Source organism: Gobio gobio (assembly GCF_949357685.1).
Source record: "Gobio gobio genome assembly, chromosome: 18".
Lineage (NCBI taxonomy): Eukaryota > Metazoa > Chordata > Actinopteri > Cypriniformes > Gobionidae > Gobio > Gobio gobio.
The window spans coordinates 21,130,622-21,145,425 of record NC_137111.1 but is presented as its reverse complement, the minus strand read 5'-3'; the positions used below and the strand labels follow the sequence as shown (position 1 = coordinate 21,145,425).

Here is a 14,804-nt window from a genome sequence, read left to right as displayed (position 1 = left end):
ACTTTTACAACGCATTCAAGGTATAGGCCTACCTAGGAATTCAAGCTTACCCTGGGAATCAAAGGCTGTGGTGTTGCTAGCATTAGCCTATGCTGTAATGTTTGCTTTAAGAAAATCTTAAAAAAAAGAAAAGAAAAAAAGACAGACTCATGGCTTTATAATACAGTATATTTAATTCATTTATTTTTTTAAAAGTTTAATTAAAAAAAAATTGTTAGCAGATCCTTTTCCAAACATCAAATCACAAGTAATTTATCATTAGAGCAAATAAAAACCGTAGTACAATCAAGATATAAGTATAAGCTAGATTAGTACAGAAGAGCAGAAGAGAAAGAGATTAGTGTTATTATTACCAGTTTATTAATGTTATTAATAAACGTAATCATCGTGAGATACATTTATGGTTGTGGATTAGTTAAATGCCATGTTTGACTTCATGAATAGAAATAAAATTGTGAAGGGCCTGTTGGGGCATTAAAGGAGCAGTTCACTTTAAAATGAAAACTACCCCATGATTTACTCACCCTCAAGCCATCCTAGGTGTACAGTATGACTTTTTTCTTTCTGATGAACACAATCAGAGTTATATTAATAAATATCCTGACGCGTCCAAGCTTTATAATGGCAGTGACAGGGACGATTGAGTTTGAAGCCCAAAAAAAGTGCATCCATCCATCATAAACGTACTCCACATGGCTCCGGGGTGTTAATAAAGGCCTTCTGAAGCGAACCGGTGGGATTTTGTAAGAAAAATACCCATATTTTAAACTTTATAAAGTAAAATATCAAGCCATACCGTCAGATATTTCCGCCAGACCACCTTCCGTATTCAACTTATGAAGAAATTAACAGTTCAAAACGTTTGAGCTACGTCCGACGTCATGCCAGTTAGGTTTGTTCCGTAAGTTGAATACGCAAGGCGGTCTGGCTAGATATTTTACATGAGGGTTAGTAAATCATGGGGTGATTTTCATATTAAAGTGATTTATTTATTTAACAGGGACAATGCAGTCAAACATAGCTACAATACAATTACTGCAACTGATGCGCAGCATATTAAGTTTATAGCTAATGCTAATTCTCAACTCCTTTTCTAAATACATTATAAAACATAAACATGCAAGTATAAAACGTTCACGTTTCTTCAAACATACACTCACTCACCCATTCACTCACACAGACTCACTCACTCACTCACTCACTCACGCAAACACAAAAAAAACAAAGGAATACTATGTAAAAATGGTTACAGTTTTGGTGATCCCGTTACACATTGTAATTGGCAATTATGCTGGCAACTGTGCTCACGGCGTCAGAGATTGTTGCATTACCTAAAGACAAAAAAAACTGGACTTATTTTCGAAAAATAATAATTAGTTTGAAATCACACATTGTGAGTTTCCAGAGCTACTACAGCAATTCACAATGCTACACATAGTAGATGAAACAGTTACTGCTGCTATAATAAAAGCATTTTACTGTTATCGTTGCCAACTATATAAGCTTTTATTATAGCAGCAGTATAATAACACTCCACAAATAATTTGCTTTAACATCTGTTTAACCAACTATTAGTAGGATAGACAGATATTAAAGTAAATTTTTGGGGAGTTTTATACAGCACTTATACAGTTCTTTACTTTTGGAAAAAGAACATAAATAATGATAATTAATAATAATAATAACTATTCAGCAATCAAGAGAACTTTGGATTCACCTGCGGCTCCTGCAATGCATATATATTTTCCACCTATTATAGCTCCAGCCACAGCTCCTACTATGGCAAATATAATAACAGGCCTACATAAGATAGAGATTCCAGCGGCACCTATAAAACAAAATGATTTCAGAATCAGTCACTCAAAAGAAGCATTTAGCTGAAGCAATTGAATCACTAATTAATTAAAGGCTTGTGTCTATTCACAGAAACTATACCACAAGAAACCCGAGTAATATATTACATAAAGAGTTCTTCATCTTTTTCTCATCTCAATTCAATAAATCTTTAAAAAAATCTCCTAAAATAACAGAGGTAGATAACCAATGATACTATAACTCTAAATTATCATGTTTTATTAGTTCAGGGTCTGTCAGGGTTCTATTAGTCTCGCATAGCCAGACCTTCACCACGACGATCAAATAAAGTAATACAGTTGCTAATAAGCCATGTATTATAATATATCGCAAAAAAATTCTTTAAAGAAAATGTCACAGCCGCGGGAGGAAATGTTTTGCACACGCACAACAAAATCATTCGGGATTCAGTGTTGTCAGAAGTTAGACTGGGTAAACCCAGCCTGATCTGCAACTCAGTCTGGAAACCTGTACAATCATTTCTACTGCTTCTGTTACACTTTTGCAGGAACCAATCAGAGACTGGCTTATCCACCTGGTACGCTATTGGCGGATTTAACACGATGACGGACAGAGAAGCAGTGGGTCGTTGCCCGTTGATCACGCCTCTTGTGGTCTGATTGGTTGAAGGACTATCCAATCCAAAGTTTTCATGTGTCGTCACACGCTTATAGGAACGGCCACCAGGAGGGCAAAACAAGGCTCTCCTCCATTGCCCGCTAGTCATTTTTACTGGTTTGTAGTAAGTATTAATGCGGTAAGACAGTGATATTAAAATACCAAATTCAATATACACCTTATTGATGTTGCATACTTTGTACAGGAAAGCAGATGAACACAGAATATTAGTGCAACATGAGGTTTCTCGTTAGGTGTTTTCCCCATCGAAACCCATTATAAAGAAAACACGTTGCGTTCATATTCTTGCCTCATCTACTCGCCTGTATATAGTATACATCAGCAAAAAGCTGTAAACTGAATTTGATCTTTTAATATCACTGTTTTAGTACATTACAGCACTAAGGGTGGGTTGCACTAAGGATTCTTTAGCCTGTCTTCAGTTCACCTCCATCTGCGGCTTGATCAGCTCTATAACGGTTTTACTGCGTAATTTATCTGTGTTTAAAATAAAGTGGTGCAACGACTCTATTTAAAATAAAACCCATATCAACAAATCCTTTAAACTTTGCTTAATTTAATCCTTATTGGTGCAACTCACCCTATAGTGTTTTACACGTTAAGCGTTTAAAAAACGTCCCGCTGTTTTCCGTGACTGAAATACAGCAGCAGGTGCTGTATATGGATCATAAGTGCCCAAAACGTGCATCTTGTTCACATATTTTTGTTTTAAGATGGAAATTTGACAGGCTTGTGCTCTATGGAGTTCTATGGCGGTTTTGCCCTCCAACACTCCGCGACAGTCACATGACTGAAAACTATGGATTGTACACAGAGTCATTTAATCTATGCTCGTTTGTCACGCCTCTTGTGCAGTAAAAAATACATAGACTCCCCAGACCAATGTTCAATCTTAAATTGAGCTTGGTCTGGTGATAGCCAGACAAGTCAGAAGTAGCAATCATCACTTAAAGGGATAGTTCACCCAAAAATGAAAATTCTGTCATTATCTGTCAAAAACCTGTATGAGTTTCTTTGTTCTGCTGAACACAAAAGAAGGTATTTTGAAGAATGTTCGTAACAAAGCAGATAGAGCAACCATTGACTACCATAGTATTTTTTTTCCCTACTATGGTAGTCAATGGTTGCTCTATCTGCTTGGTTACAAATATCTTCTTTTGTGTTCAGCAGAACAAAGAAACTTATACAGGTTTGGAACAAATTGAGGGTGAGTAAATGATGACAGAATTTTCATTTTTGGGTGAACTATCCCTTTAACTTGGGTAAAAGGCAAAACACCTTCATGGAAATTGACTCATAGAAGTTTAAGTAGTGCAGTAGTCAGTAGCTCAAAAATACTAAAAGTAGCCTACATTAAAACTACAAATAAATGTGATAGGAATTGGAACTTATAGTTTGTAACGATGGAAACCTAGCTAAGTGGTGGGTTGCTGTAGAGTTAACGGGATAGTTCAATGGAAAATGAAACTATCATTTAGCCTACTCGCACGTCATTGTGTTGTGGCCTGCATTACCAAAAAGCCGAAACACTCTCTATAATCAAGCCGTTTGGATTTTCTGAGCAATATGACGTCATATTGCTCATCAGGGGTGGTTCTAGACCCTTTTCCTGTCTGTCATGCCAGCCCCCCTAAAACTATCAACTATCATGTTATCAAAATTTATTGAAAGTGGGAATCACAGAATCAACACCGGCCGCCACATATTGCGTGCATTTCCTTTCCCTGCTCTCCCTCCGTCTCTCTGTCACTCATGCGCGTCTCTCGCTCTAAAATTGCCAAACCTTTTGATTTGAAACAAAGTCTAAGCTTTTAGAATTTTAAAACGAAATTCGAAAAAGTGCGTAGTAGTCCGAGTAGCAGTAAAGGAGGCCATCAACATGGCCGCCACGCCAAGTAATGACATCACGACGCCCAAGCCCTATAAATAGCGTTTTGGCGCTAATGTGGCATAACAGTTAAAGAGCCAGAGGCGTTGAAAAAAAGTTGCGACAGGCTTTCATTGCTGCGGCGCGCGCGGTCAGGTGGTTCATCTAGCTCTCAATACTTCTAGCGCCGTGTCAATACCTGGTCAATACCAATACATTTGAATGGCTTTAGCGGATACAACAGCTTCACTATACAGGTATTTGCAGCAATTTTTGGTAAACAGTACAGCATAGTGTGCATTGATTATTGCGTCAACCACATTTAAAGTATAATTGTATTATGGAGAGTGATGGAGATGCAATAATGTTAATGTTTTTCTTGTATTTAGCCCTCAGGTATTCGTTATTAATGGGTCACACTAATACTCATTGATGGTCAAATGTGACCATACACCTTAACTATCTTTCAATTAAAATAAATGTCCTATATTTTATTTTAATAATATTTATTGAATACTATTTTGAAGAGATCTTTTGGTACTAAATAGGCCTACTATTTGTGCAATAATTATGGTCCATTAATGACCATTTAATTAATTAAAATATTTTTCTTCTAATATTTTTCTTATTTATATTACAATTTGTGTAATTAAGGATAAAACAGAGAATTCCAATGCAAAGAGGCAAATTAGAGTCATTTTGTGGCTGGAAAAATAATACATTTCATTTGTAATGCCATGGTTTACCCACCTAGGTGCCTGAATGGCTCTTTAATAAATATACATTCTAGTTGCTCAAAAAAGTATTGCAGATCATAACTGCTTACTTATTTTTAGGTTTTGCTTTTGAATACATATTTAGACATGATCAAACACTAGATTTCTTTAAATGTGAAAATGTAAAAACGTTAATAACTCGAATCCTATTATTTTTAATGATACTTATATAAGCACACACAAGTGAATATTAATGAATGCAAGCAAATATAATTTAACCCAAGAACAGTTTAAAATGGTGCTAAAAAGGCAAACTTATTTTTCCTTATATGTACCAGTATAGGCTATATGAATTGATACTGAATCAAGATCGAAATCGATATTTGTGCCAATCACCAACCCCAAATACCCCCAAACCCCCGCCCGCCCGTCACCACAAATTGGGTTCTAATCTGTGGGAAACACTGTAGACTTTTTTTTCTTTCAAAGACTGTAAAATGTGTAGTTTTAGGTTTATTTAAACTAATGTAATTCAGCTATGATCACATTTATGCTATCAACATTCTGCAACACACAGCCATAACACAGTAGTGTTATCAGCAGTGAGGGCTAAGCCCCCCTTAGGGTGAAATCCTAGAACCGCCCCTGTTGCTCATGCTTTCTGTACAAATTTACATTTGTCACAAACAAACATGGAAATAATTTGTCAGTTTTATCAGGGACATGCACAGGGGGGTTGCTCAGGTTGCCCGGGCAACTGCCCATATGCCCTTCTCCACTCACGTTGCCCTTCCGAGGTGGACAAAAAAAAATAAAAAAAAATCATACAATGGATGCAGAATTTCACGTAGGCATTAAAAAAAATTAAAAAGAAATTGCAAAGTCTCATTCACTTCCATATTCGGGCACCCGTCTTAAAGTGAAAGTAAGTAGGGGGGAAGGGCAAACTCTGTTTACGTGGCTGCAGCGCTGCACGCGACCTGCATGAGCGGCACTAGTTGCCAGGGTCACGGTTTTCCTGCACAATTGGGCTATAGGAGTCGCGGGAAAGGTTACGGAGCTGCGGGTTGTGTTTTTTGGGCTACTTTTATAATGTACCGCGGCCGCAACAAAAATTGCAGGCAAAGAAATATGAAAATGGAACCGTTTATTAGTTTGTATTGTTCCCCTGGGAATGAATAACTTACTTGGCAACAATCGCTGCTGCTCGTGTGCATTTGACGTAACATCACATGAGTTATGGGGTGCGTTCCGTTTTTGTTTTTAAAGAAGTCTCTTCTGCTCACCAAAGCTGCATTTATGTTATTAAAATACAAAATAAGCTGTAATATTGTGAAATATTACTTAAATGTTAAGTAACTGTTTTCTATTTGAGTATATTTTAAAATGTCATTTATTCCTGTGATCAATTTAAATTTAATAAAGATCAATTTATGATTAATTCAAAGAAATGAATACATTTATTCAGCAAGAATGCATTAAATTGATCATGGACATTTATAATGTTGCAAAAGCTTTATATTTCAGATAAATGCTGTTCTTTTTAACTTTCTTTTCAGTAAATAATCCTGAAAAAAAGGTGCACAACTGTTTTCAACATTGATAATAATCAGAACTGTTTCTTGAGATATATTATATAATTGCATATATTGCATATTATAATGATTTCTGAAGGATCATGTGAATCACAGAAATAACTTGTATTTCAAAATATATTCAAATAGAAAAAAACAGTTAGCCTCTTTTAAATTGTAAAAATATTTATCAATAGTACTGTTTTTGCTGTATTTTGGATCAAATAAACGCAGCCTTGGTGAGCAGAAGAGACTTCTTTCAAAAACAAAATAGTACAGTCAGTATCCAAACTTTTAATATATATATATGTATACGCGGTTGTCGGGTGAGACAACTTAACGTTGTCGGAAAGGTTTAACAAACGGACGATCATCATCATCAAGTTTTATGAAATGAATTAAAATCTTCATAAATCCAGGACGAGTTTGCCACGTTTAGCCTAAATAATCAGACAGAGCTTGCAGACAAGCAGCCTACACTGTCAAAAATGAATCATGGGTCTTGTAATTTTCATTAAAAAAAATAATGTGATAATTAAATATAATGGGTACATTTCATTATTGAAATTGTGGTTTTGTGTTTGATAGAATATATTAAGAAGATTTCAATAATAAAACCAAGAGATACATTTTCCTAATTTTTTTAAGGAAATGTAAGCAATTTTGAGGCTTCAATCGAAGAACCGATTAAGCTGATAAAATTAAGGAAAATAAGGTTACCTATTTATTTTAAGAGAATTAGCTCAATTGTGCAGTTTTATTTAGAGACACCATTGTTAGTTCCCAACATGCTTTGCATATGGCTGGAAATAGAGAGTTAATATTGAAATTAAGTGTTATTTTATGTGTTTTTGAGTGAAGGGAAACATCTGTAAATATTTAATGTTTGGTTATGTTTGACATTTGAAAGAGTTTCTGTTATGTTGAAGTTTTGACCGTTACCATTGTGCAGAAGAGTAGAGCTTATGGTAAGGTTGTGATGTAAATACCTGCAAGTATTATTATTATTATGAAGCATGTTTCTTTGTTCAATGAGAAATAACTTTTCTAATGCTAGTGCAATAACAAGTTTGTTTCTGCTTGCGCTAGCAGTAAACAGTCTATGTATAAACAGGTAATTTCCATTTAATATAATTTATAACCTATTTTTTAAAGTCAACTTAAATTAAAAAAGCACTTTCCACTAATAATATTAAATTCATCATGTGCCATAGACTAAATAATTTAGGAATTTTTACTTAATTTATTTGGGTAAATTTCACAAAAAAAAACAACCTTAAAATCTACTCAAATATAATACGTGTAATATTGTTACCATAATTTTTTTAAGCAGATAGCATGTGATATTTTTTACAGTGTAGGCTACTATTTTTTTGGTAGGCATTAGGCAAACTAAGCTACATGTCTGCTGATATAGTTTCTCACATTTCGTTTTACCAAGAACAATGAATGATGGAAGTAATGCATCACATTAATTATTTTATTCAAAATGGTTAAATGCCTAAATCCTATCACTATTTTGGGTATTGTTTGAAGAGAAGATGCCCACTGAAAAGAGGTGGATTCAGGAGAGGGAGAGACGATTCAGGGAGGCAGCAAAGGGCAGCACATAACTGCAGGGTTGGCTGCGAAAAAGCCAACCAGCAGGTGATACAGAGACTTTGCACTGTGATAAAGATGACATGACACTGTGTGAATTGATTAATTAATCAGACTCATATTTTAGCCTATGGCAATGTTTCATAATTACATTCCATTTAAGATGAGGAGGAGCAGTCACATGTAGGGATTTTCATGACTCAAGTCATGTTTTTCTATGTTGTTATTAAGGTGATTGAGTGCTGTATATCAGTGTTTTACTTCTTTGTGTATATACATTTTAATAAAGACCCTGTTATTCTTAGTCCTTCATATGGGGGGGTTGGTAGGGGAGTGCCCTTTTTTTTTGGTCAGAGCAACTGCCCCTCAAAATTCCTGTGCTCGTCCCTGAGTTTTATCCTATTGTTTACTATATTTATTTGCTTGGTCAGTGGGCTGCAGTTGGAGACTATTGGTGGGTTTTGGTTCACTTGCTGTTAATGGGCTGTAAGGACCTTTGAAATAACTGAAATTATCTGGCGAAGTGATATGGAACTGTAATACGGTCAAGACCTGGGACTACTTTAGCTGTGCGTTTCGGTGAAAATAACAGCACACCTTAGAATGTTCTTCAACTAATCAGATTCAAGCATTCAAGACAAACAGCCTGTCACTCAAAGTGGCCACGCCCTTAATTATGCAGAACTTTAAGGCTTTATATAATGTAAACGAAAATAATAATATTAATAATAATTTGTACCAGGATGTAAACATGTTTTTTTTCTGATGAAAAGTTGGGCATTTTAACCATAGACAGTAAAACATGCGATTCTGCTCTCTATTGGAGCCTGTCTCTAGCGGCCAGTCGATGAACTGGGGGAGGTTGCCGCTTGGTCTATACCAGGGGTGTCCAATCCTGCTCCTGGAGGGCCACTGTCCTGCAGAGTTCAGCTTCAACCCCAATTAAACACACCTGAACCCGCTATCAAGGTCTTATTAGGCATACTAGAAACTTCCATACAGGTGTTGAGGCAAGTTGGAGCTAAACTCTGCAGGACAGTGGCCCTCCAGGAGCAGGATTGGACACCCCTGGTCTATACAAATCACTGCATCACATGGGGTGAAGATGATATTCACAGTAGTTCAAACGCAGAGGTTTATATTTGGCTCACCAACGGATTGAAGAATTGCTACCACGCCTCCAGCGGCGACCCCTCCTCCGTTATTCAGGGCGGAATATGACATCATACTGGAGGCAAGGGAACCTGCAGCGATTCCACCAGTGGTGAAACCGAGCGCTGCTAGAACAGCGGGAACTGCACAAACTGCTACAACTGCTAAGACTATTGGTGGAAAATGGGTATACTGGTTCAGACGGATACAAATTTAAAAACCACTTAAACAGTTAACCTATATTAACATTTGTGTTGCAACAAAGATCATGTCATCGAGTAAAACGAGATTCCGCATTCCTTTTACCTGTTCCTACACCAGCTGCAATCAGTATACCTAATAAGAAAACAAACATTGATAACTGTGACTGATGAATATTAGGCTAAAATTTATGCAGTATAGGCTACTTACAGGAAACCATCTTAAGTCAACGGGGATGCTGTTGAACTGACTGCTTGTGTGAGAGAGATTAGTTTAAAAGACTTTGCAGGAAACGAAACTCAGCTAAAACTTATGGCAAGCCGTTTTAGCAATAGCGTTTCTCTATGGCAAGCCGTCTTAACTTAAATTGTTCCTAGCGTTACCCGCCGTAATTGCATTTTTACTTGTAAGAATTAAATTAGAGAGCTCTACAATTCAATTATTACTAGTAACAATTATGATTAGAGAGCTCTCTAATTAAATTTTTACTAGTAACAATTATGATTAGAGAGCTCTCTAATTCAATTCTTACTAGTAATAATTCCAATTCCAACTCTGACATAATGAGATTTAAAATTTATTTCTCCCCTTTTTTATCCATAATGTTTGTTTTAATTACCCAATAACTATATGTGGAATTTAAGTATCAGAGAGAAATAATGATTAACAAAATGGAATATTATATATAATATTTTTTATTATTATATTATATACACCCAAAAAGTGTGGACCTCAGGAATAGCCTAGGTTGGAAGGAGATATATTTAAATAGGCTAAACCTATTCTGGCTTTAAATCGTTCCGGCATATATTTCTTATAGCCAAATTATTATTTTTTTTAATTCTCATGACCAAACAAACAATTACAAGCCCAAATTAGTGGTATGCGATATTGACAAAAAAATATAGGCTACATATATTTTTGGGGATTTTTTCGACAAGGATAAGAAGATATCTTGCTCATTTTTGGGGATTTTTTTGCTTTAGGCAAAACCACCAGTATGTGCCAGCCCAATTCTGTCTTAATGAGTGATTCATTGAATCATTCATTCAAATGATTCGTAAGAAAAATCCTTAAAAACCTTAAGAAAAATGTGCTTTTCATTATTCCCATTATGATTGCAGAAAATAATATGTTTTTAATAATGTCTATACTTGTTCAAAACAATCACTTTAGCAAAGTTTGTACTATTTTTTGATACATAAAATAATTAATTTTTGTTCAATAAATATGTTCATTTAAAAAATACAGAAACTATATGATTACTTATATAATTTTACCCAAAATACCTTACTTTTACACATTCTTCCATTATTGGAAAAACGTTTGCTTTCATTACCTTGAACAAAACTGAAAAACATTGACAAAACCTTTGTCTCAAAATGTATTCAATAATTTTATTGATTCTCATTTGCCACACAAACTGCAACATTTAAAAAAAAAATATATATATAACATTAAATATTACATCATATTAGCGCCAATTCAACTTTGTGTTGCAGATCATTAGCGCCTCTGCATTTCTATTCATCATTAAAAATGCCTTGACTGAACAACCTGCAGTGCAGTCGGCCATTTTGTGAATATTAATAATATTAATCATAAAATCATATTAATACGATATAATTATCATAATGAGGTAGCACTGAATAGAGAGCTCTACAATTCAATTCTTACTAGTAAGACATGCCATTGTAGAGCTCTAATTACATATTTACTAGTAACAATTCAATTAGAGAGCTCTGTAATTGAATTAGAGAGCTCTGCAAATACATTCTTATTAGTAACAATTAAATTACAGAGCTCTCTAATTCTATTCTTACTTGTAAGAATTACTATCAGAGAGCTCTGCAATCCAATGCTCACTAGTAACAATTTAATTAGAGAGCTCTCTAAATCAATTACAGAGCTCTGCAAGTATACATATCTTTAATTTGTTTTTTTTTACTAGTAAAAATTATATTAGAGAGCTCTGTAATTGCATTTTTACTAGTAATAATTGAATTAGAGAACTCTACAATTGTAATTGTTACTAGTAAAAATGCAATTGCAGAGCTCTCTAATTGTAATTGTTGTAAACCACTGCACATCTCCCCTACAACAAGATCATTCATTAGCCTTCAAAATTACTTTTGAACTTACACCAAGAATATCCACACATTCAAAATAACTGAACTAGTGTGTTTTCCCCTCTAAACACATTAACATTCTTCCCATTTACATTCAAAACTTGTTTTTACTCTTCTTTTCAACTCACTGTATGTGAAACCCAAATTATCTCCTCTGTGACTTATAAGTCCAGCCTCTTTGGTTGAATCACTGTTCTTCCTGAATGTGTTTTGTAACCTGGGAGTTTGGACTGTTTGGTCTTTTGAAGGTTCTGGAGAGTGCTCACCAACCTCAGTTTGATCACCAGATTTTGGGAACATTTCAGCACATGGTTTGGTGTCTGGCATAGGAACCAGATGACGTCTGTTCCTTCGGATGGTGCCTTGAGGGCTTTCCACCAGGTATGAACGAGGTGCTGAATGGGATGCTACCATGCACTGTACCCTCAGTCTTTGTGTCTGTAATCCAAACTCTCTGACCTGAGGAAAGGTGACTGAGTTGTCTTGCACAATGACATGTTGTAACTGGCAGTCTGCTTCTCTCTCCTTTATCAGGAAGGTTTGGAAACAGAAGCAAGTGATGCTGTGGTATTGGTGTGCGTAGTCTTCGCCCCATTAGGAGCTGAGCAGGACTGTAGCCATTTGCCAGCGGTGTTGTTTTGTAAGCCATGGAGGCGTGGGTATGGATCGCACTTCTGACACCATGTCGTGTTATTAAACAAAAGAGATCAGCCCATTGACCGTGTCAACCATTCTTTTTATTTTTTCCCCCTTTCTCCCCATACAGCTCTTCCTTATTCTTCCTTGACTCCTCCCAGCCCCTCTCTCTTAAAGAGACCCATGATAACACATAACCACACCACAATATCCAGAACTGGGTGTATAGATGGGTGTGTGTACTAACTAGGGATTGTGGAAATCGTTCATTCCTGTGCCATTATAACCAGTGTTACATATGAACAGGGCCTAAAATTAACACTTACTAAGCACCAAATGCAAATAAAAATCGGTGTTGGCGAGTATATAACACAGTGTCAATTGCCATTTGCTCGGTAATAGTTTTATGAATTCTAGCAATGCAGTGTTGTGAGAACATGAACGTGAACAAACATGAACGGCACTCGGGACAGTTCAAGTCTTGCCAAATAAATATTTAAAGCAGCACTAGGTAGGTTTTCCTCTCGGGGTCCCCCTACAGTTGGGAAACAGTATTGTCCTCTACTACTGTCGTAAACTCTGTCATCCTACATCAGGGGATGCGCACGTGCATTTATTGACATGACAACCATGATAGCCCTGAACACTGCAGGAGGAGTTCACCTATCTATGGAGTTCACATGCAGGTGTTCTGCTTGCGTCACGTGTGAAATGTCTTCATCCCAGGTACAGTGGCATATGTTTCAGCATGTCATATGAATATTATTTCATGGGTTTTATTTTTTTCAAACGCCAAACGATCGCGATGCTCACGTTTACAAGCCAGCGTCATTATAGTAGCCTACCGTTACCGTTTTACAGAATCTATATGATACTTCAATTCAATGTTTGAGGGGTAGGTAATAACAATATATCGTCAATATTATAATATCAAGCAACCATAGATGAATCTGCAAATTTGAAAAATCGATTTGCATTATAACATGAGGCAAGACAAATAAACAAATATCACAGACATGTTAGGAATCCTAAAATATGATTTTGTACGTCTTATGTATTTACTTGCAAGAATGTAGCCCCTCCTCCTCCAGCTCACGCCAACGAGCAAACGCTGGCCCAATGTTGATCCTCGTCCTGCCTTTAATCCGATCACTTTCTCGTTTCCTCTTTTTGCTTTCCTCCGACAAAACCTTTGCTTTCTTATTTTTTCTGTGCTTCGGCCATGACTATAACATCCGGCAAACAAACGATAGTTGGGCTCGCATGTCTGAATTTAAGGAAGTGGGGGTGGTGCTGGAAGTGACGTATATGCCGTAAAGCAGTCGAATTTTGTAGTTCTTTTTGTTCTCTGGTTACTACCCGAAACCCGAAGTTTAAAAGTATGATTAAAAATGATACAGACCCCGTCAGGCTATGGCAGACGTGTCATTCAACCTATTGTAAGTCGATGTATCATCACAAGAGTCTTGAAAATATATTATGAAGGTTGAAAAGTTACCTAGTGCTGCTTTAAGGGTAAAAAGATGCAAACCTGTTCGTGGTGTGTTCATGTTAGTTCACAGTGCATTAACTAATGTTGACATGATTTTAATAAAGAATTAGTAAATGTTGAAATGAATACTAACAAAGATTAATAAATGCTTTAAAAGTGCAGTTCATTATTAGTTTATGTTAAATAATGTAGTTTTGGCGAGGGGGGCGTGGTTCCGCGAGGTCTGCACGGGCGGAGAGATTGAGGAGAGGAGCGGTGAGTAAGTAGGTCAAGTGCATGATGATAAACACCTGTGTCTGATTGCAGTGATTGGCGCGGAGAGACCGGATAAAGTCCACAGCCGACCCTGCCTTCTTCCTTCCACCCTCATACGAACTTTGTTACACGGTGCCGAAACCCGGCAGATAGGAGGGACATGCTGTCGAAGAGCCCTCGCTGCTGAGGGGGATCGCGGTGCTGAGGAGTTCGGGCTGCGCAGAAGAGAGAAGACCGCGAGTGGCTGCCCGAGGTGGTGGTGCTGGAGCGAGTGAAGATCCGGTGGGACGGAGAGCTCGCTGCCGTGCTCCTGGGTCGAGGTGGGGTGGCTGCCATCCGAGAGGGAGCGGAGGAGTCGCCAGCGCTTGCCCTGAGCCAGAGCCTGCTGCCGTCCACCATGTTGGGGAGGAGCAGGGAGCGCGGGAGTACCCCCCCGTCCTGCAAAGGGGGTTGGGGGTATGTGGAGAGCAGCGAGGCTGAGGGACAGTAAGAGCGGGACGAGGCCGCGGTCGTTATGTTTGATGAGCGCCAGCTGCGTGCCGCATCGGCCTCGTGTCTCACGGAGGAGTGACGGGAGTATAAAGGAGTAGCGACGACAGTAGCTGTGTCTCATTTCCTTTAAAAGGCTGCATCCTCTGGAGGACACATCCTGTTAAACGAGATGTCCTCCGTAGGACAAACAGGCAGGAA

General features: G+C 37.2%; 1 protein-coding gene across 1 annotated transcript; it reads right to left on the bottom strand.

Annotated features, from left to right (window-relative positions):
* Nucleotides 1-156: 156 nt before the first annotated feature.
* On the bottom strand, nt 157-9,935 carry LOC307142035 (interferon alpha-inducible protein 27-like protein 1). Its single transcript, XM_079842557.1, has 5 exons — nt 9,813-9,935; nt 9,708-9,737; nt 9,401-9,571; nt 1,718-1,828; nt 157-1,331 (listed from the first exon to the last, which is right to left on the bottom strand). The coding sequence occupies exons 1-5, from the start codon at nt 9,820-9,822 to the stop codon at nt 1,267-1,269; spliced, it is 387 nt and encodes a 128-aa protein (XP_079698683.1). The 5' UTR covers nt 9,823-9,935; the 3' UTR covers nt 157-1,266.
* Nucleotides 9,936-14,804: the final 4,869 nt, after the last annotated feature.